We start from the raw sequence: 23,074 nt of genomic DNA on the forward strand, positions 1-23,074 counted from the left end.
CGGGAGAGATTGTCAGGTGAGAGTCCCGGCTGCACGCGCGGAACGCCTGCGGCCCCCGGGCCTGGAGTCGTCTGTGCTCGGCCGGCGGTCTTCTGATGTCATCAGTATCACAGTAGGGAGGTTAATAAGAGCGATGGGCTACATTCATTCAAGGTTCCCCCCTTGAGGGGCAGAGTTGCAATGGGGGGGGGGGGGGCAGGCCAACAGGGCGGGGACAGGGGACGGGGGGTGGGGGTGGGGGGTCACGGGGGAGGCGGGGGTCTCAAGCTCTTGCATTTCATCTCATCCAGACTCTTCCAGTATTTGTAGTTCTCCGCCAGGTGCTCCATCAGGCCGGGCAGACTGGCAAAGGCTATAGAATGAAAGAGAGGTTGAGACAGGTTAATACAGACACACACACACACACACACACACAAAAACGTACACACACAAACACAGGGTGGGGGATAGCTTTCGGGCCGCCAGTGGGCCACGGGTTTGAGTCCCATGTGGGGGGTTATTGCTGTCAAACAGCTTTCGGACCCCCAATGGGGCACGGGTTTGAGTCCCATGTGGGGGGTTATTGCTGTCAAACCCTTGGAGAAAGTACCTGGACAAACCCCAGGATACGCCTGATGTAAGACAATGCCAGCAGCATGCAGTAATCCGCCCCAGAAGGCGAGTGGACATTTGCGAACATTCGCGTGCCACATTTCAGCAATTATGAGAAGATCCCAGTTGATTTAGCCTTGTTATTATATTCATTCAAAGTCAATAACGCTGAGAGCAGCAAAGCCACACAGCAACAGAGCACCAGGCCGAAGCTGAGTGAAATAATCTCTCTCGAATCGAGGAGGGGGGCGGGTGTGGGGGGAGAGTCATTAGAGGAGAGCAGCTGAAATAAAACCGTCTCAACTGTGTTGCCAGCTCCCTGAAGGGGCCTGCCAGACGAGCGGTAATAAACGGCCCAGAGGTTGAGATCACTGCTCAGACCCCACAGAGTCTTTTCATTGTCAGGGATATCTTTAGAAATCCAGCTGCTATCTCCCAGGGCTTTCTGCCCAGCCTCTGCCTGTGACTCCCGCCTGTATGAGACACACACAGGGCACGTTTGGGTGCGCTAAATCAACCCGCAGCGGGGGTGTCCCGCACCCCTGTCCGGTCAGGTGAAGAAAAGCACCTTGGGACGAAAGCGGAGCGACGGAGTGGGAGAGACCAGCCAGGGCCGTGTTTCCAGGGAGCAGCCGCACACCACAGTCCATGTGCCTGTCGTGGCCAGCGGTGCTCTGGAGGTTAGGCCGCGGCAGGGAGGTGGGCCCCTCCTCCACACGAGTTCGCCCCTCTTCGGGGTCTCCGGCCTCTCTCCGGGGGCCCCCCGACTCTGAGAGAGCCCCACCCAGCTTGTTCAGTGTGGGCTCAACCCCGCCGTGACCCTGGGATTTAGACCCTGCCGCGCTGGGATTCCGCCCCATTGGTTCTTGACCCTGGTCGCGGAAAGTCCCCCCCCCCCCCCCCCCCACCCCACCCCATCCCCATGGAGGCCTCTGGTCCCTGCCCGCCGTGCTTTCCAAACTTTCCATGACATCAGAGTGCTGTTGACAGTAAATATGTTTGTTCTCGAGGGTAAACGGGGTGGGAAAGAGCTCCCGTCTCTCCCCCCGGCCCTGTGTCCGCGGCCGCTACGGGAGGGCCGAATCAGGCAGCTCTACCTAATTTAGGGGGACGAAGCTTGCCCGGGAGGCATGGGAAAGCTGCACCCGCCCCCTGGCAAACCCCGACCCCTATCCCCCCCTCTTTCTGTGTATCCACAAAGTCCCACTAAACTGGCACTGCGGCTAATTGTATGCTAGCTCTGGTTTTGGTTTACAGCGAGCGGAGCCAAATTTTTGGCTCTTGAGGGCATGGTATCTGCCTGATATATAGGTTCTGACACCTTGGTTTTTATTAAAAAATCTTGAGGAAATAAAAAAGCAATGGGAAGCGCTGATTTTGGGACCAAAAACAGAAAACGCCTCCTCGAAAACATAAAACCCTCTTCAAAAGTGATTTAGGTTACGGGGTTGCTGTTTTTGTTTTCTCAGTGTTCTCACGCAAATATGTCATGCAATGAATTATTTGGGTTTAGGGGAGAAAAAAAAAAAGATACCTTCTTGCATTATGATTTCTAGGAAACCAAAACTATCTTCATCTGCAACCCTGGTTTCAACATAGCGCTATTAAATGTGACTCATAAAAAAAGAACAGTGTGTACATAAAAGCATCAGGGGTGAGCATTAATGAAACGTTCTGGCTAATTACCGTCCCAGGCGTCGAACATGTCCGTAATGAAGTAGTCGATGAAGGAGATCTGGGACTTGGGAATGCTGCAGGTGTTGCGGTCGAAGACGGGCATGACCACGGGCAGGCCTTGCCTCTTCTCCTCGTCCGTCTGGAAGGCGCACATTGCAGAGAATTGTCAGTTTACTCCGCAGAGGCCCTCTAAGCTGATCCAGCTGCATCAGGGCATTGCTCAGGGGTGCGGCGTGCCCCATCAGGGATTTGGAGTCCCTCTCCCCAGCCATTCTGCTATACTTCCGCTCTCACACACACGGACAGTCTCACATATATGCATGCACGCACAGATATACACACAAACGTGCACGCACATGTCCACACACAACAGCCATAAAATGTCTCTCTTGGGCATACACTCGCTTTGCCAACGCACGCACGCACGTACATATGTGCATGTTCACTTCTCTGTACAGCACTGATGATAGCACCACTCAGCCACACCAATGAGAAGACCAGATGGGGCAACAAGACCGATCATAAACGCAGAGGATTCTGCAGGCCGTTCTACAGTGTTGGCTGGGAGATGCAGCGTGAGGACGAGTCCTCTGTGCTCTACACAGCACTGCCACTGCCCCCTGCTCCCCATCCAAAGCAGACTCACAGGGCACAGGAGCTGCTGAGCGGGCAGATCGGAGGGTCACATGCGAGAACAGGGAACAGCATCACTGGGCGGGCAAACCTGGTGCAAGCCACTCCCATTATGACATCCTCAGGTGGTAGGTGTGCTTAGCACTCTACGGCTTGGGAAAAAACCCTCTCTGCTGTTTTTTTTTTTTATTTACATATTTTTACTGTATTTTCACAGCCCCATTGAATGTGGCATTTGACTTCATTACACTCAACATCATTAAAGTGCCCAACATGAAACCAGTAGTTATACACGAACACCTGGCTGTGATACACTCTGTGGGCTTCATGACTGATTTGATGGTTCACGGTGAGGTATACATTCACACACTAATGGCTCTGAAGGCCAATGAGTCATTGAGCTCTTTAGGTTAACACACTGCATCAGGGCTGGATAATGAGTGGTTCGGTGGCATGTTCAGTCAGTACTCCTCATGACTCCTTCTATCAATGACATGAAGTGCACCTCCCTTTACCGGACCATAAACTATTCTCCCTCAGTGACACAACAACACCGGGAAATGATGGATGGTACATACAGCCGGTCCCTCTCTAGGCCGTTACCTGGGCGAAGTACTCCTCGGAGATACGCCCCGCCCACTCGATGCAGAGCTCCAGGGGGCGGCAGGGGTTGGCCACGTCAGCACACTTGATCATCATGCGCTTGATGAGCAGACGGTTCTCCGGGGAGTTCCTGATGCTGGCCTGACCCTCACAGTCGCTGCCCTCGCTCTGTCACACACAGACAAACAGGGAGATTACTGACAATCAAACACACACACACACACACACACACACACACACACACACACACACACACACACACACACACACGACACACACAGGGAGATTACTGACAATCAAACACACACACACACACACACAACACACACAGGGAGATTACTGACAATCAAACACACACACACACATCACACATACACACACATCACACAAACACACACACACACACACACACACACACACACACAGATATCGCACACACAGGGGGATTACTGACAATCAAACACACACACACACACACACACACACACGACACACACAGGGAGATTACCGACAATCAAACACACACACACACACACACACGACACACACACACACACACACACACACACACACACACAGATATCGCACACACAGGGGGATTACTGACAATCAAACACACACATCACACATACACACACATCACACAAACACACACACACGCGCACACACACATACACACATCACACACACAGGGGATTACTGACAGTCAAACACATTGACACACTGACCACACACAGATGGGATTACTTATCATGCAATGATCACACACACAGGGGTTTACTTATAATCACACACACTGATCACATTTGTAATATGATTACTTACACACATACACACACACACACATCCCACATAGATGGCATCATTAACAAAACGGGCTAAAATCAAACACACTGATCACAAACACAGGGGGGTACTCACACACAACAATCACACAAAAGTACTTACCAGACTCTGATCAAACAGAAGATCTTACGTACAATCACACACTGATCACACACACACTCTCATGCACTAGAGATAACACACAAACACAGGTCTTCCCCTCACACAAACCGGTTACACAGACAAATCCCTCGGATCACTCTGGCCATTTAGCAAGGATTGATGTTTAAACCCAGTGTTGTACCACTCAATTCTGCATTCATACAAACAAAATGGCTATTATCTAATCATACACTCTCCTTTTGCTAGACTGCAGTCTTTGTTCAAACAGAGACCCTTTCCTTTTACTTTACAGTGATCTGACGATCAGTTTAATCTAATTCTTTTAATAATTTAGGCGTACAGCACTGCAAAAGGAAACAGGCACTCAATGTTACAGAAGTGTCTTTAATCATCTGGCTAACCTGCCCATCCACACACTGCCCGGGTTAGTGCAGAGGCCACACGGGGGACTAGGAGCACAGAAACAGGATCTTACATTGGAGCTGGACTCCTCCATGGCAGCCATGGGCTTGTTGATGCTGTTCACGAACTTGTTGACGTGCTCGAAGTGGCGCGTCATCTCCGTGGCCAGCACCATGTCGATGATGGCCTGCCTCAAGGTGCGGAACTGAGTCCTGCCGCCGGGCCGGGGGGGGGGGGGGGGGGGGGGCGCAAAGAGACAGGGTCAGCCACCAGCGGACACTCAGACCAGGGGCCTATGCCACTGACCCAGGGTCAGTGCAAAGACCCCCACTGTCCGAGCTTTTCCATCACATGTGATTTTACCATCGAAGCATTACAACTACAATGCATGGTTAATAAATCGTATGCATAGTAACATTTTACACACATTTCTATTACAGTCCCTCCAGCAATTCTCCTACACGCAAGTGTGAGGGGATTTGAAAAGCTTTTATCATAGGCACAGTAATTTAGAGGTGTTGTGACTTGTGACAAACTCAGTATACCTATAACCACAATCACAAAAAATTTATTCTGTTTCTTTCCTTGGGCTACAATGGAACAGACTCCATTCAATGTATTACTTATTGCTATTACGTTTGCTTAGCAGAGTGACTTACATCACTTACATCAATTTTTACATGTTATCCATTTGTACAGCTGGATATTCACTGAAGCAATTCCATTAAGTACAACAGCAGCGGCCCACCTGGGAACAGAACCGGCAACCTTTGGGTTACAAGCCCTGCTCCTTATCACTGTGCTTTCGCAGCTTCATCACTAAAACACTGGCTGAAATCACTTGATGGTTACGATCAACCAGGAGAAGCAAGAGGAGGCAGTCAGTCTCTGGCCCTGCTCATGCGTAATGTGTGCGGTCACCCAGGTTGAGCGGTAAAGCGCTAGGCCGTGACACTGACCTCTCCATGTTCTTGAAGATGTTGCACTTGTTGTCGCGCACGGTCAGCTGGAAGGCCAGGGCGGCGTGGTGGCTCTCCAGGACGGCCGTGTCGTTGTAGAGGATGGCCAGCTCGCTGCCCGCGTTGCACAGGAAGGAGTTGGTCCGGCCCGGGTGGTCCACGTCGTGCACCGTGGCCGCGATCAACGCCGCCACCTCGTCCAGCTGGTCCAGGCTGCCCTGGGCCGCAAAGCGCAGATGGACACCAGCGTTAACGGGCTTCTCAGCCGGCCACTGCAGCAGCGTTTACACAAGCTTTGATATGCAGGTCAAAGAAGAGCCAAGAATTCACCAGCAGTCAATGTTCTCTGAGTGGCAGCTCAGCTATGATAAGGGGCACTGCTGAAACTTGTTTGAGTTAGACTGTGATGGTGAGCAATGAAATAAATATGCCTTGAAAAAACAAAAGAACTCTTTGCTAATAACATAGTCTCACTTGCTCTGAAACATATTCATATAATTGTGACCCAGACTTTTTCCCAACCTTACAACCTGTATTTCTATGCTCATCCTCCGGGCATCTTTGTGGGCACTCGGCGGCCTTGGAGCAGTCAGCACAAAAATTTACGTAGTTACTAGTTATGATGAGGGTGGAGAATATGAAACATGGATGCATGAATGTCAAGAGGCATGGCATTGATTAATTGAGATTACTGAGATACTGCAATGGGATAATCATTTAGTAAGTGGTTAACAATTTGGTGCTCGAGCACAGAAAACAATTGAGAAGGGCCCCACAATTAATCAATCAGGGCCAATGCCTTTTTTAGTGATGTGTGATTGGACAGAAGTTAACACAAAACAAACTTACATTAACATATTGCAGCTGAAATAGACACATTGAGCAATTAGGCCCTGGCGCAGCACTCCGGAAGAGAACATGTGCATTTTTGGGGTGTACCTTGACCCTCTCCTTGCGGAGGAAGTAGGCGGTGGCGTGGAGGACGTCAGCAGCGTGCGTGGAGTTGTGGTAGGAGTTGGAGGCGTGGTAGTTGGCCTCGATCACCTGGAGCCAGGACCGCAGAGTGGCCTCCGTGCAGTTCAGGAACTCACAGACGCCGAAGCGGGTGAAGATCTTCAAACCGAGGTAGGTTAGGGGCCTGGGAATAGACACGGGGGGGAGGGGGGGGGCGGTGAGAGGATCAAAATGGGTCATTGTGTTTACTTGTGGGCTGCTTCAGTGACGTTTTTCTGCTTTGGATTGTGGCTGCTTTAGACATGATGTCACTATTGCATTCTCTCTCTTTGACCCCCCACTTCCCTTTCAGGTCAGGTACTTTATTTACATTGTGATGGTGCCAGAGCGGTTGCATAAATGTCGACAAAGAAGCAAAACAATCAAACAAACAAACCAAAAACTGTAATGATCAAATGCTACTGATGTATGTAGCTCCGATGTATGTATTTCAGCAATTAAAGTCGAAATGTTATTATCAATAATAAGAGTATCTCTCTCTCCGTCCCTCTTTTGCTAACAATCTCTCTCTTCCTCCCCATCTCTCCTCCTCTCTCTTTCCTTGATTCTCCCTCCCTCTCTCTGCCCTTGTCTCTCCCTCCTCCCCCCTCTGTCAGTCTCTCTCACACCCTCCCTCTACTTCTTGCTCCTGTTCTGGCTCCCTCCCTCTCTCTGTCCTAGTCTCTCTTCACCTCTCCCTCTCCGGCACTCTTTCCCTCCCCTCCCTCTCTCTCACACCCTCCCTCTACCTCTCGTTTGCACTCTCTGTACCTCCCTCCCCTCCCTCTCCCTCTCTATCACTCCCTTCCTTTCCTCTGTATGTCTCTCTCTCCCCCCTCACCTCTTGTGTGTGGCAGCCTCCAGCTCCAGGATGTTGAAGTCCCAGCGGTCCTCACCGTCCAGCATCTCGGCGATGGAAGGGGGGATGTCGTTGAGGGTGACGGGCATGGCCATCTGACTCTGGGTTATGTCTGTGGAGAGGCACACACAGAGGACCAGGGGGGGCAGAGGGGGCAGCGTTCAACACAACCCTTTGTTACAGCCAGGAGGAACATTCCTGGGAATATGTCCGTTTCGCAGAAAAGAGATGTACTGCTTAATGGAATGGATTTCAGTCACTATCCTTCTGTGAATCATGACTTGAACAAATGTAATGACATTATGCAATCATTAATATTCTCTTTCCAAATGGTAATTGATGAAATTACATAAGGACCTGAAATCACATTACTGTACACCAAAGAATGTAATCCTTACAAATGTGGAAAGAGGCTCCTGTTGAATGTATGTATTGGCAAATTTTAAAAAGCACTTCTTTTCATTTTCAAATTTAAAAACACATGTTCAAATTCTGTTCAAAGTCTAGATTACATTATATTCATTCTCCACCATGTTGCCCTTCATAATATTGCACATTGGTTGTAAATTTAACATTAGAATATGGCTTGTGAAACATCATGTTATCATAAAAACACATCTGTGTTTTGTCATAAAAAGACAGCTTTAAGGCATGCTTCAGGGATGCTTACTCTGAAACTTACTTTTTGAGAAGACATACTCATTCCCAGATAATCTTCGTAAGCCATCCTATAGAAGAAGGTAAGAATGAATACTTTTTACCCATCTGCCGAAAAAGATTATTTTGAAAAGATGAAAAACATTTTGTAATTATTTCATTTCACCCCCTCCTTGATATGCTACCTTCACTGTTTTTGTAATAAACCTTTATTTCAGACATAGAAGACATACTCATCACAGTTTTACTGTTAGTGTTTGTACATAGAGTATTTTGGTGTGAGGCCATTTAAAAAGTGAAGACATTTAAAAAGCCATTAAAAAACAAAATGTAACATACAAAACAGCCAGTTATTCAGATGTCATTACAATCAGGAAACTCTTATATGAAACAGGGAGTGGTCTGTGCCAAACTGCGCGTTCGACAGGGCCAGTAAGCTGAGGGAAGCAGGGCAGGGGAGCACAACATAGAATGTGGAATTCAGGTAACATATTGCAGTAGACATGCCCGCTGACAGTCATTGGATAATGTGTTGCCGGGGTGACAAATTCCAAACTGTGATGACAAAGCAAGGAGGTCCTGAAAGAACTTCCCCTTTGCTTTCATTTGTAGCCAATATATTTGATGGATTGATCTGAAGTGTTTACATATGGGTACAGCACAAACCTCATAATGCATTGGTGGGCTGTTTCCTGGCTGGCTACCAAGCTGCCTGTTCCCTTTTTAACTAAGTGCATTGCCCATTCATTACAGGTACATACAGTACCTCATCCTCAAGGATTGTAAGTATTGTTTCAGGGATGACACACCTATGACTGATATTTTCCTTTGATATTATGAGAAAGTGTAATCCTATGCACACTGAAATAAACGTTATATGATTTCTGACAGATTCATTCCTTTATTTAGAAATTAGAAGGAATTCAAATCGATTTTGTCCTGAGTATCCAGTACCATGTTGTTGAATATTAGCATAAATAAAACTCCATTTATGCATAAATGTTTCTAGAAAAAAAGTATATGGATTCTGGGTACTGATTAACTGGGTACTGTTAAATGTTGATCATTCATGACATACTTTAATGCGCCAGAGCCTATGAAGCATAAGGACTACATCACCTCTTTAGACAGAGGTGACCGGGCGAAGATGATGAGGTCATTTGCCCTGCTGAATGCCAAAGCTTGTGAGCATCAAGCATAAAAGAAAAACACAGGGGCACCGATGTGCTCCCATTATTAAGAGAACGCTGTTGTGTTGTCGATAACCCCCACCACACAGGAACTGCTTAGTCTACAATCAGATTGAAAACAAATAAAATCAAAAAAATCACGAAACCAAAAGCCTCCCCGAGGGTTTGAATGTAAACAGCGAACACACAAAGCGAAAGCACTCTGTACACAGACAGAGAACCGTGGGTCGCGACGCCCTGCACGGCTCGGGGGCCGCAATCCGATAACCCCCCCCAGAGAGAGGGGCCCGTTCCACTCACGCTCATGAGGCCTCCCACCAGGTCGTTGGTGTGCGGGTCGTCCTCTTTCGAGGCCAACTGCGGCGAGTACAGCTCGGTGGTCCTGAGGATCTCCAGCACCCTGTCCAGGGCCTCGGCCACCGTCACCGGGCTGCTCTCCTGGGCCGCGTTGATGATGTTGATAACCTGCGGAGGGGCGGAATCACGAGAGATCACGCCTCGGCCTCGCAGGGCGCGCGGCACAAACAGAGCCAGGGGGCAGCGTCAGCCCTGGAACAGAGCCCTCCTTTCTTACTGCGTGTGGCATCGGAGTCACGCATGTGATCACAAGCGCTAAAATCATGCCTGGGAAGTGAGGCTAAATAAGGAGAGGGAAACCAATAATAACCTGGGAGCGGCTGGGACGGAGGCTGCTTTCTACACAGTGATTTATTGTCTTTCGGGATTGAACAGCAAGCCACATGGGGGAATTCATTTCTCAAAAGGAAGGGGTGGATTACCTTTGTGATCGGAGCCTCTATGGTCATGGAGTGGATTCGGGCCATGGAAGAGTACCTGCGATTTTGTAAACTTGGAGCTGGAAAACAGACATTTGTAAAAATGAAAAGATAATAATGTAACACTGACTGAGAGCAGAACCAGAAATAAAGACAGCCACAGCTGGTAGCCTACAACATCAGTGTTACATTATTTAAAGGCTTTATAGGTATTGTTATGTCCAAAGCATTTTATCCCATTAGAATTGCATGCCAAATGCAGGTTGTAATGAATTTAAGATGATCACTTTTAAATAATTGAAACAAAAAAGAGGTGAACGCAGCCCGGTAACATGGCTCCTTTAAATGATATAACTGGAACCGCAGATCTAAACAGGCCTTCGAAAACAAGGTCTGAGCAGAGGTGAAACGAGGCTGTCTGCTACGACATTCCCTTACGCAATGCGGTGAGGTAAACAGGAGTGAGAGGGACCTCTCAACCCAGATCCCTAAAATAACGATGGCTGCGTCAGAGGGGCCGATGATGTCATCAGAGCCCGCCGCGTCTCCGAGGCCCCTCTCCGGCGGAATTGCAGCCGTAATGCGTCTGACTCACTCCCTTCCACCTCTGCTATGCCGCGTCCCTCCCTCCCTCCCTCCCTCTCCCAACAGGAGCAATTACGGGGCGCACATCTTCCACTCCCAATAGCCCAAGGAGGGCTACAGCAATCATACCATCGCTGCTCCGCGAGCTGATCGACCTGACGTCAACTGACTCTTTCCTCCTGTCCTTGTGACGCAGGGATTGGCATTCTCAGGAGGGACAAAAAAAAAAAAGACAAAGGGACAAACAATAAGCCATTCTGTCTGGGTGCTGATGACAGTTTACCACAATACAAGCTAGCACAGCTTTACCCCTTTTAGCAAGGTCTAACGATCCTTTTATTAATTGTAGCCCCAGTGCATGAAACCTACAACACACCACACAAGCCAAAAAGCCGGGACTCACACTACAATATTCTTGCAGCACACATGACATGTCACTCAGTGATATAACATGGCAGTATTAGACAGAATTTAGACACATCCAGTGATCTGCACAGAGAAACTCATTGGTACCTGACTGTGAATTTTCTCCGCTGTATTTGTCATCCCGGCTTATCTTGTGCCCCTAGCAAGACAGGGAGCTGGTTAGTGTCTACTGTATATAGCATGCAAAACATTCATCACTATGTTCTTAAACATTTCTCGTAGCCTCGTACCGATGTGTTCATTCAGAGGCAATGAATTCCTGTAAAGGAAAAATGAGGACTCCTGGATCTATTCCCATGTAAACAGAAATATGTAGTTTTGATTATAAAGTGTCATACACAGGGCAAATCCATTTAGGATTCCTGATGAGAAATGGTTTACATACATATTTGACATTCATGAATACTATTCTAAACTGTTTAATGTTGAAAACATCTCTAAGGGGAAATTAATGTAGCTCAGTCTCAGCAGCAAAAAAATGCAATTGTCAGGATTGAACAGGATCCCTTTGCCCTTCATTACAGGCTTGCTTACACCTCACACTTTCTTATTTAATCATGTATTTATTTACTCTGTGGTCAGAATGACTGATATGAAAACCAACAGCTTGAAGATCTAACTAATTTAGCCTGACACAAATTAATTATCTAACCTAAGGCCAAGACTCAATAATAAACATTTCTCCTTCACTTTAACAAATAAATGTAAATGTTAATACGACTAAATTGAAATTTAATTCATTAATCTTGGTGATTGTTGACCTTGCCAAAGTGTGCTAGTGAAGAATAGAATTCTTCCATTTGTATTAATTATGAGTCAAAGGCAAGAGCAAATATCGATTGAATCTGGGCCTTAATCGCACCCAATCCCAGGCTTATTCTGGTGGTCGGGGAGCTGTGGCAGAGCACAAAGGGAGGGGGCTTTACACCGCCCCGTCAAAGGGTGCACAAACACCTGCAGTGTCACAGCCTCCCGCCCTCATAAAAAAAAAAAACGTGAGGACAATTCACACAGACAAATGACCAGAAGCTGAACCTGGTTCCAACTCTCGCTCCGCTGTGTGACCGTGCTGTGAGCCCCCAGAAAACAAGTGGCGCGGGGTAAAAATAGCTGGGGCCAAGGGTGTCCTGCGTCTCCTGTGACATGCCGCTTCCCAGAGCGGGGAGGGGGGGGATTGATGGGCCGCACCGCGGCTGGGCCCGCGTGTGGGAAAGAGAGAACCGCAGGAAGCGTGTGGGCCGCTCCCCCTGACCCCTCTCTCTCTCTCTCTCAGTGCCGCTCCACAGGACGGCGGTGGGCCCTGGCCTCCGTCAATCAAGCTAGATGAATCACTTCCTTGCCCCCCACATGCAGCGTAACTACAGTGGTGCCTCAGGCCGGGCCTCCAGAAATTGTGATTCAGCGGGGGGGTGGGACGCGGGCCTCGCCTGCTCCCCAGCTGACCTGAGAGAGGGCTATTTTTAAAAAAGGCCACTGCTAAATAAGTCATGAAGGTGGAGACACGATGACGCCGTGACATCTTACAATCGCAACGCATATCCAAACTGTCTGCATAAAGTAAACAGTACTGGAAAACCTTGATCTGTCATTATGTTATATGTTGATGCTGTCTGTAAAATCAGTTTTACTTGATTTAACGCATGTGACATAACAATGCACCTGAATGCTATCACACAAGTTTTTTGCCAAATTCCAGGTTTTGCATGTACAAATTACAATCCTCACACAGAATATAACAGAGATGGATTATGTTAAGTAATCCATCCATCCACATGTGAACAGAGATAGAGTAAATGTTAAATGATCCAAATAGCACAAAATGTGTTTTTCCCCATAAACATGTTTTTCTTAGAAGACAGACAGTGTAAGAGAACACAACAGTGTAAGATCTAGTATTGCTATAGTACTCTTATAAGATAGTACTCTTATTTTCCCAGTTTACATTGCAGGTGGTAGGATTCCACACATACAGCACATATGCTTCCTAATGGGTGATATTGATGACCCCAGTAAACCTGTAATGTTCTGCCTCTCCTCACTCTGCTTGCAAAATGCCATGATGCACCAGGAGAGAGGGAGCAGTGACCAGAAACGCCTGCTGACTGCTGGGCACATGCGCTAATGGCTCCATCACGCACAGCCGCGGCTCTGAGAGAGACCGTCACCCGCTGCGCAGGCCCGGGCCGAGGTGCCCGGCGGTGACACGCCAGCTATTTGTGCCTGGGAAAAGACGGCGGGGCGGCTCCTCTCTCAGTGATGCCCTCCCCGTCACGCCGGTGCAAAAATAGCAGCGCATGGCGCTGGTGGGGGAGCCTCTCGCCCCCCCTAGTGCAGAGGTGACGAAAGCTGGGGGGGGGGGGATTCACACGTTATAGAGGGTGGCGGTTACGGGCCTTTCATTAATCAGCACTGAGCGCTGGCTGGACGGGGAGCGTGTTTGTCAAGCTCCGTGCCAGCTGTTAGACGGCTGATACTTCAAGCTTTCAGCATCACTAGCTGTGGTGCTGTGTGTGTGTGTGTGTGTGTGTGTGTGTGTGTGTGTGTGTGTGTGTGTGTGTGTGTGTGTGGGGGGGGGGGGCTCACAGATTTGCCTTCATCCTGGCCCAGAACAAGATCATGAAAAATGAACATTGTGTAATCTGAGATTAATAACCGGTCAACTAATCGGTTCCTTATCTCATCATTTCAAACAGAAATCTGTCCAAACGCTTGCACATTTGTTGACGCCACTCGTAGCGTCCAGCAGCCTTTTCCCGACACGCATTTACTAAACAAACGGGAGATGCGACAGGAACGTGCAGGAACGCTAATCTCCCTGCCCTTCCCTGTCAAGATGTGACTCAGTTTCGGCCGAGTCCAGCCACGTTGCTCATTACCTCACAGCAAAGCCTCTTGGGAATGTAATACCCCCACAGCTCATGTTACCAGAGCGGCTCGAAGTTTGCGGGGAGGAAGGGAGATATCTGATCTACAGGGAAGATTGTGTGGATATAACCCACTAATCCCATTACTGGAGCCTCACAGCGCTGTGGGATTATCTGATGTCCGCACACTCGTCTGCGCTGCCATGCCCCTTTGCCAGTGGCCCCTCCCCACCAGATGGGCGCTGCACCAATGAGAGGCTCTCTCCTGGCACACAGCTTTACTGTGCGCCATCAGAAGCACAAGCAGTAAACCCACCCTCTCCTGGCACGTAGACTCTGTCTGACGGCATCTCACTTTGAAGAATCAAAGAAAGGGCCGAAGGTTGACTTTCGCGTACCCTTTGGCAAGGTGCTTAGCCTGCAGTGTTTCAAAAAACATCCAGCTGCATAAATGGATAACATAAAAGCTGCATTTCATACTTACCCTTGTATTGAATTTTAAAGTTAACCCCACCCCCTTTACAAAAAAGACTAGCTAATGCTTCCTGAATCTTACTGACATTTTAATGAGTAAGATAGTTTCACAAATACAGAACACATGTAGGTATGTTCAACTGTCAACTTCACTCATCTAGTAGAAAAAAGCATCAACACTCTATCTCCACTCCAGTGCAAATCTACACCTCCATCACACTTTACCAGATCAATGCCAAGCAAGCAATGTTCACTGTTAGCCACGATAAAGGCTAGACTGCTTGAGTGAAATCCAAACCGATTAATCTCCCCTTACTGTCCTGCACAGCCATTTGACCATAGTGTAGTATTTTCACCAGCTTCTTTCTTTTTCTCACTGAGAGAGAATGGAACACATAGTGCAGAACATCATTCTGAATCACACTAACACACAATATCATGCATCAAAATCCCTGTCACTACTCCAGGAAGGCATATAGCCTCCTTTAAAGAGGCAGAGGGACAAAATGTGGGGAATCAATGAAGTGAATAGTGTACGTCGAGCAGCATACAGTGAACAGGACTAATTCAACTCACCTTCATCATACTAGATGAAAGCATCAAAAAGCTATTATTGGCAAGAACACAGCTTTACACTTGTAAAAATAGCCTTGGTCCCTGGCAGCCAGCCTTACCCAGCCTTAACTGGGATCCTACTTCTTTAATGGCACGATAGCTTTGAACCCCACAGAAATCCACGCATCCTGCTTCATAATGGGCTTGGACATCACCGTAACAGCAAGCGGAGCAGCTGGTTTTTCAACTTAAAAAAAGGAATAGGTGTGAGGAAAACTCCATATGGAAGACTTTCTCTCAAAAAAATGGTTATGTGACTGTCAATGCTGCACTGGTAAGCAATTTTAAAGTCCCTGTAATTTTACTTAATACTGCAGTGTGATCTGCAAAAAATGATCTCCAACATTTACATCAATCAGTTATTAACTTAAAGGCATACATATCCCTATATTCTGAAATTATTTTGATACAGCCTGATATTTTGCTGGTTCATAGTTTAATTTACTAATTTCAGGATGTAATATGTGAAGACATACAATATATTGATTTGTCCACTAGTACATGTAGGCGTGGTTTTGAGCAAGTTGGTGGCAACATTCATAACACTGAAGCAGGCTCATGGAGACACCTCTCAGTTCTAAGAAGCTTTCCAAGCAGGGAGATGAGAATGAAACGCAAGGTTACTTGATGTAGACTTGGCATTAACAAAAAAACATTCCTGCATTTATCAAGCTGACACGCACAGGGACATGGACTCCTCTAATTTATGGCGACATTCACAGCTTCCTGCTGAAAATTCAATGTACCAGGGCTGTGTTCCTCCAACCTTGCAGGCACTTTGGCTTCTGAGGGAGCCATCTGTGTAAAGCTACCCCTGAAGGTAATTCCGTGGGTGCTACAAGATGTCAAAGCTGGCTGTGCCAACGTGGGAGCCAATTTATGAACGTCATATCTGCTTACATTTTCCATAAAAATTACCTTACATAGTACATAGTACTTGCATTGGAGGTTATAACTCTGACAACTCTTGAAATATTCTTAAAATGAAATTCTGAATCACATGATCACTCTTTGGCACCTGCAAGCACTCTGCATTCTGAAAGAATCACCTGGAAGAGTCTGATAAAAGCCGGAGTTGTACATTGCCTCACCTGTTTATTGTTGTCACTGTGAGGTCTCTTGATTGACACAAAATGGCGGATTTTCCTGAAAAGAGTTGCACGGCAATAAGTAAATGATGACTGCCACTCCAAAACTCCAGTGTCACAGCTTTGATCATCTGAAGGAGTTACACATTTATAAGACATGATGTGAATGTAATGTCATAAGCTCACAGACACACAATATGGACCACAATGTGCACGCTGCAAAGTGACAGATGCAAAGGCCTACCCTCCTTGACCAATGACAGGGGTGATTTTCACATGCTGCTGTATGCTGTCCCCGCACTTCCTCCTGGCATAGTAGATACCCTGCCACTCCTACACAGGACACAACACTTTTAAACAAACTGCCACACACACACACACACACACACACACACACACACACACACACACACACACACAAACAAACACACACACACACACACACACACACAAACACACACACAAGCACACATACACAGACGCTTGCACATGCACAAACACACACACACACACACATACACACTTGCACATGTACAAACACACACACACACACACATGCACACGCACGCGCATGCACAAGAACATGCATAAACACACACTTGGGCACGCATACACACATACACACAAACACTTCCTCACAGTGATCTTTGCGCATTTACATTCAGCTCATTTGAGATCACTGCAATGACACATCCACACAGAGAAATACAGCCTCAGTCCAGTGTTGAGCCACAGCAGTCAGGCACCACAGAAGGCTGCTTATTACAAAGCCCCTGCTTCCAACAGCCAACCACAGATACACTGTGCGTTTCACTACAACTGGCAATTTGTGTTCAATTAACTTCTAGACTCAGTACACAGACATATTCACAGCTTAGAGAGTAATCTCTTTTCAGGAGCAGCAATGGCGCATATTTTAATGTGTTCAGGCATCTCTCCATAGCTGCATCCTCCTGACTGGCCCTGCTGTTGACACACACTGACCTTGCCTTTCTTTATGCAGGTGTTGATCGTGTCCAGCAGGTCAGCCCTGTTCTTGTCGCTTTTGGGTAATTCCGTCAGCTCTTTGCCGATGAGCTCTCCTTTGTGATACCCCATCATCCTCTCGAAGGCAGGGTTTACATACTGCCACAGGAGGAAAAGGTTGTCAAGATACTACATGTACTCCATTACCTCACAAAACAACAGCCACAATACAAAATTGCAATATGCTGTTTGACATAAATTCAGTTTTAGTCTGCTAGTTAAATAAATCTGAAAAAATGTAAAAGCTTAACACATGATGTGTTGTTGATACAATATCATTTTAGGTCCTTAAACCACATGTTGAATGTACTAAGATGAACATATCAGTTCATTTTAGTGATGTGTTTTCTGTCCAGCTGGCTGATTGTACATTGTGCTTGTCCATGTAGATATGATGCTTGATCAAATTATGTGCATAGGTATAACCTATAAAAAACTTTTTATCTTTTTATATGTTGATTGATGCATGGCTTTACGCTTTATAGATACATACATTATAGTCAGTGTAACTGGATCAATCCTAATTGTTTTAGGGTTTTTTCATAGACACTATAAAGTTAGATTAGTTAGTGCCTATACAACAGAGTAGCAATGCCTTTAATTCATCATTGGAAATACAGACAAAACTTGTTGGTGAGAGGGCATTGGTCTTGCTGCTACAGCACCATGGTGGCTGTCACAGGTATACACAATACCTGAATGACGTGGTCCTCGCTGGTGATCTCCACCGCCTCCTGACAGTGCTCCAGTGCGGTGAACACAGAATTACAGGCCCTGGAACAGCAGTCACCATTACACACCCCACTTTCAACAGACTTTTCTAGGACAATCAAGGGTTTCACCTTCATCATATTGAAACTTCTCAACAGGAAAAAATGTTATGAGGGGTCTTTGGAATAAGTTACTATACTGAATCATTTTAACAAGACGATAGAACAAACAAACAAATGCAAGTGCTTTTTGTAAGTGCAACACATTTTCAATCCAAATCATCTACAGGTTGAAACAAACATTTTTTGTGGTCTTCCTGAGGTGGGGTAAAAGTAGCGTCCCACTGCCTCAGGAGATCAGCTGGATATAACAGCATGACCCTAAGACTAACAGTAAGCTCTGTGCTGAAATGGTCAAGGCCTCCATTGGGTTTGCCTGTAGTGGTGGCTGATGTGATTCCACTGGGCATACCTCAGTTTAAACTGTGAGCGCACTTCTCCATGCTCTATCTGGATGAGCTCATTGTAGCAGGCAGACACACTGCTGTTCTCCACAAACCTCTGGAAGAAAAGACAACACGCCAAGGACATGGGTGACAATGGTGTCAGATATCCTGCTTAAAATACGCTGGCCAGGAGAAAATATAACCCTGTCTGTAGATCATATACTGGGAGTTATGCTATGATTGTAAAGGGATTATGTCTTGTGGCAATTGTACTGTGCTAGCGCAATAAAAATATTGACGAAGATTAAGTAGCAGAGATTCGCTCAATCTAAGGACAAAACAAAGTATAAAGGTGTTGATGTTTTGGTTACATACATTCTTATATTTCATAAAATGGTTGTATATATCATTGGTTATGTAGATAATTTTTAATATTTGATAAAATCTTAAAATGTTCATCTATATAAATTTGAAGACACTGTATTAATAATGGAGCCTCACTACAACTTACCCAACACTTCAATTTACACACCTTTCCCAATGATAGCACTTCCACTATGCAAACAGTCTTTCATAAATACAATAAAAAAAAGAAAAAACAGGCACCCTGTAATTACACACAAAGCTTCTCCTGTTCAGATTTGAAAAGTAGTTAAAGCAGAGTGAAAGCAGATAGAAGCAAGATAACACACAAATCCTATCCATTACATCATAAATTACAAATTGGATTCCATTTCATGGCTAAAATCGATGTAGCCATGAACATGGAACCTGAATGAGAGTTGCATTACAATCAGTTCAGGCGTCCACCAATACAGTACTCCACTTACACAACGCAGGGAAAGAAAAATGCTGCATGCGTAAACAAATGAATTATTAATGTGTCAGCATATGAAAAGGGACCATCGCTGACATCACCAAGTACTACACAAGGCCGGTCAACCACAGCACGGAAAGGTGATAAGGATATCAATAAAGGCGCTTGTCAGCCCTCGTGCAAAGCAAACGAACACAAAGCGTGGCGTCCCCTTTGTGGAATTTTATATCCTTGGCGTGCTCTCTTCAGCTGGCTTTTTGACACTAATTGCATTGGTAAACAGGCTGGGGTCATATGCTGAGCATATGCTGCCTTTGGTTAAACCTGGCACTGGGTTTAGGCAGAGCCAAAATCAAACAGATCCAATTCCCAGAATGCAGGATTTATTGACGGGATATAAATGGTAAACAGTCCAGCCCAGTCCAGATATTTGCTGTTGATGGTGCCTGCCCAGCGTAATCCGTGTGGAACTCTTGCCAGTTCTACTCTGAGGCTCTGTTTTGGCAAACGATAACCAGCTCATCTATGATTAATTAAAGAGGCAAATATGTTTTTCTGATTAAAACCGTGAGCTGTGCGTAATTTAGGCTAATCTACCTCATTGTCCTCAGGGCTCATGTTACGTTACTTTGCTTGTGCACATGGATTGCGTTTGGTCTCCAGGGCTTTCCTGTCCGGGGGCTTAGGAGAGCCTCCAACATCACTGAGATCACGCTTGTGCGCTGTTGGATGGAGCTGGTATGCATCTCCCTCAAAGCCTGCACTAGCTACGCCTGCCGTCTTGATATTACATGGCGCTGCTTTAACGAGGTCATTGTGGACATTCTAAGTCAAATGGATTAGATCCATCTTGTAGCCGCAATCACACTGGTGGTATAAAGATGATAAGTTCAAACATTAGGGGCACTCCACAAGTTGGTATCAACAGGCTGAGACACTGTGGTTCAAGACTTCACTGGTTGAAGCAGTGGATACATACTCTGCTGAATCCTGCATTCAGAAGGGGCAGGGCTGAGGGCTCCTCCTGATCCTGGGGTCTGAATGACAGAAATATGAAAGAAAAAAACAGCACAGATTAACATATCTAATGCCTAGATCTGGAGGGCAGCAGGTTCTTTGGGTTGTTGTTTGTTAAATAATTGGGTAAATAATTGAGGGTTAATTAAGGCCACAGCAGTCAGTAACAAATAGTCATGCGATACAAGAAGAGGGCTGCAGCAATGCATTATTCCAAGAACAGAGACAAATGCACTCAAGTTCATTGCGTTATATTTCCTTAGCAGATGGTCTTACCCAGAGTGACCCACATAACATCCAATTTTTACATGTTGTCTATTTATACAGCTGGATGTTTCCTGAGGCAATTTGGGTTAAGTACCTTGCTTGAGGGTACAACAGCAGCGCTTCTCCTGGAATCTGAACCAGCCACCTTTGAGTTAGCCCTGCTTCTTTCAACTACAAACATTTCTGCACCATGAATTCAAAATCTATCTTACATTTATTCAAAAAATACCCCCTTAAATCAACACGTCCAACAGCCTTGACTGCTACCAAAAGCTGCACATCTGTGTTGATGGGGTCATATGGTGGCCAAAGGTTTAAATGATCTCTGACCACTTGTAATAGGGAGAACACTCATCGTGCCCACTAGATTGGGAATACTCACATTTGTGGCACCACTGCTAAAATCACAGCGTGTTCAGAGGGCTTGGTGGCACGGATTGACCTGGAAAATTAAAAAAAAGTGTTAGTGTCAGAGACTGTGATTTCAAGTGCTACTGTTGCCGTTTATAAAATTTCAAGAGACACTGACATTGGATTTTGATACCGCACCAAACCATGCTCTGTCTGCTCTCAAGCAATTTTCAAAACTATTACTGTACTCTTTAAAGCCAGATGCAAAATATGCCAAAAGAGTGCCAGAAAATGTGTAAGGGTCATTTGATGTGCAATAAGCAGCTACAGATGATGCCTCCACATTCCCCAGACCTGTGCTAGTGTGCATGCAACCTCTGAGCGCTGCCAAACAGAGCTGTATTACTGCACTAAAAACTGTTCTCATAACATTGTAATCTTGATATTCTGAATAGCTCTTAACATTGTACCAAATAAATGCTTTGGCCAAACTCATGAGGTAAGCGTAGTCCGCACAGCTAATATCATTCTAATGAGGCACGTTCAGAGTTGAGACCTTTAGTATTGCATATGCCTGAGACATAATCAGCCACGCTAGATCTCTGACAAACGACCCTACGCAGGAACCAGTATAATTCTGTCAATGTTGAACAAACAACAGATCGCAGTGTAATATTTATAGTTTTAGCATAAATTACCCAACAGGTGTGCGATAAGTGTATCAGTGGGAAGTGCTCCATACGGCTTTCGTTAACGCTAAACATGCTCCTTCTGAGCAAAGTCAAACCTGCCTTGCTGCTACTGTGCCACTGTCTGGCACAGCGGCAACGAGGCAATAGGTTAACATTAACTACGTACGCAGACTGCATGCATCTGGTTCTGTACTTATTCAACCATAACTCTGAACTGTCAGCCAGCCATAGGGTTACTGCAGAGGACAGGACAAAGCGGGCGAGAAGAGCGACCAGCTTCAGCTCACCTGCAGACTGCTTCAGCTTCGAAGTATCGGGAGTGTCTGCCGTCGATCACGATGATCTCGTGGTTCTTGTCCAGGAAGCACTCGACGGCTGACTCGGGCGTGCGGGCGATGTTGCACCTGAACCCGGCGCGGTCGCATGCCCACCAGAACGCGTCGCTCTGGCTGTCCTCCTTTGCAAAGACCAGCAGCACCTGGGAGGGCCACAGGAACATCGTTCAGTTGCCAGGGCATCAAAGGGAAATCTTTATAAAAAGCCTGGCTCCACATTCCACATCTGCTTAAACTGCATCGAGACACCGTCACGCCCAACCGTTCATATTCGTAAATGTCAAACTCAAAAGGCAACAGCCCCCCCCAATGTTTCAGCTATTTATTCAAAGCCAGACTGAGGTCCTCACCAAGAAGAAGATGTCAAGTCAAACTCATAATTGGATCTGGGCCAAATGCATTCCATTATGGTCACACTGCACTTTACATGAATCATACATTAAGTGGCTGCATAGCCGTGAGCGATGAGTGATGCTATATCTTCACTTAATCATAACTCATTACAGACCTCTGACTCAAATTATGCTTACTTAAAACCAGCTGCTTTTTGTGATTGATAAACAAAGCAGAATTTATTTTCCTCCTGCTAAAACAGCTTATGAAAATTCCTTAATACAAATGACCATGGGAAACATATGGCAAAATAAATACAGGCTGCGCTTTAATCTTTTAGGAATAGTTTCCAGAAGAGTTTGTGATGTGATATATGGAGACAACAATGAAGGATTATGGGACCTCTCGCAAACACAGGTGGAATCTAAAATGGCAATTAATTATGGTGCAGTAGAACAGCCATTGGCAGGACAGGGCCTTAAAGGCAACACACTGCTTCAAATGGGGGTCTTTCGAGTATTTGATACATGGCCTTCCGTTTCTCAGTCTTTTGCTCCGTCGAAATTATTTTTCCAACATCTAAAATTCAAGAAGATGCTGAACTGTTACTTGACAGTTACCATAAACCCAAGGCCTTCATCTCCTGATGTTTTTTATTGTCTGTCTGGCTATTTATTGCTGGATTTGGGCGGCTCTGGTATGCAGCGTCGGACGCCTCAGTCATTACCGAATGTTCTGGG

At 46.3% G+C, this 23,074-nt stretch overlaps 1 protein-coding gene across 2 annotated transcripts in view; it reads right to left on the bottom strand.

Moving 5' to 3' along the window:
- Nucleotides 1–242: 242 nt before the first annotated feature.
- pde8b (phosphodiesterase 8B) overlaps nucleotides 243–23,074 on the bottom strand; it is a 52,219-nt gene continuing 29,387 nt past the window's right edge. For both annotated transcript variants that reach the window (XM_036529195.1, XM_036529194.1), the window contains exons 3-22: nucleotides 21,954–22,144; nucleotides 21,006–21,065; nucleotides 20,319–20,376; nucleotides 18,549–18,637; nucleotides 18,062–18,140; nucleotides 17,325–17,465; nucleotides 16,585–16,673; nucleotides 16,344–16,398; nucleotides 11,387–11,438; nucleotides 11,003–11,080; nucleotides 10,292–10,368; nucleotides 9,813–9,977; nucleotides 8,348–8,393; nucleotides 7,648–7,777; nucleotides 6,753–6,951; nucleotides 5,814–6,031; nucleotides 4,928–5,066; nucleotides 3,505–3,672; nucleotides 2,278–2,407; nucleotides 243–352 (exon numbers count right to left, since the gene is read on the bottom strand). In XM_036529195.1, the coding sequence (XP_036385088.1) occupies nucleotides 243–352; nucleotides 2,278–2,407; nucleotides 3,505–3,672; nucleotides 4,928–5,066; nucleotides 5,814–6,031; nucleotides 6,753–6,951; nucleotides 7,648–7,777; nucleotides 8,348–8,393; nucleotides 9,813–9,977; nucleotides 10,292–10,368; nucleotides 11,003–11,080; nucleotides 11,387–11,438; nucleotides 16,344–16,398; nucleotides 16,585–16,673; nucleotides 17,325–17,465; nucleotides 18,062–18,140; nucleotides 18,549–18,637; nucleotides 20,319–20,376; nucleotides 21,006–21,065; nucleotides 21,954–22,144 (2,274 nt within the window). The remainder of the gene's footprint in view (nucleotides 353–2,277; nucleotides 2,408–3,504; nucleotides 3,673–4,927; nucleotides 5,067–5,813; nucleotides 6,032–6,752; nucleotides 6,952–7,647; nucleotides 7,778–8,347; nucleotides 8,394–9,812; nucleotides 9,978–10,291; nucleotides 10,369–11,002; nucleotides 11,081–11,386; nucleotides 11,439–16,343; nucleotides 16,399–16,584; nucleotides 16,674–17,324; nucleotides 17,466–18,061; nucleotides 18,141–18,548; nucleotides 18,638–20,318; nucleotides 20,377–21,005; nucleotides 21,066–21,953; nucleotides 22,145–23,074) is intronic.

This window comes from Megalops cyprinoides, chromosome 5 (assembly GCF_013368585.1).
Source record: "Megalops cyprinoides isolate fMegCyp1 chromosome 5, fMegCyp1.pri, whole genome shotgun sequence".
NCBI classification, from domain to species: domain Eukaryota; kingdom Metazoa; phylum Chordata; class Actinopteri; order Elopiformes; family Megalopidae; genus Megalops; species Megalops cyprinoides.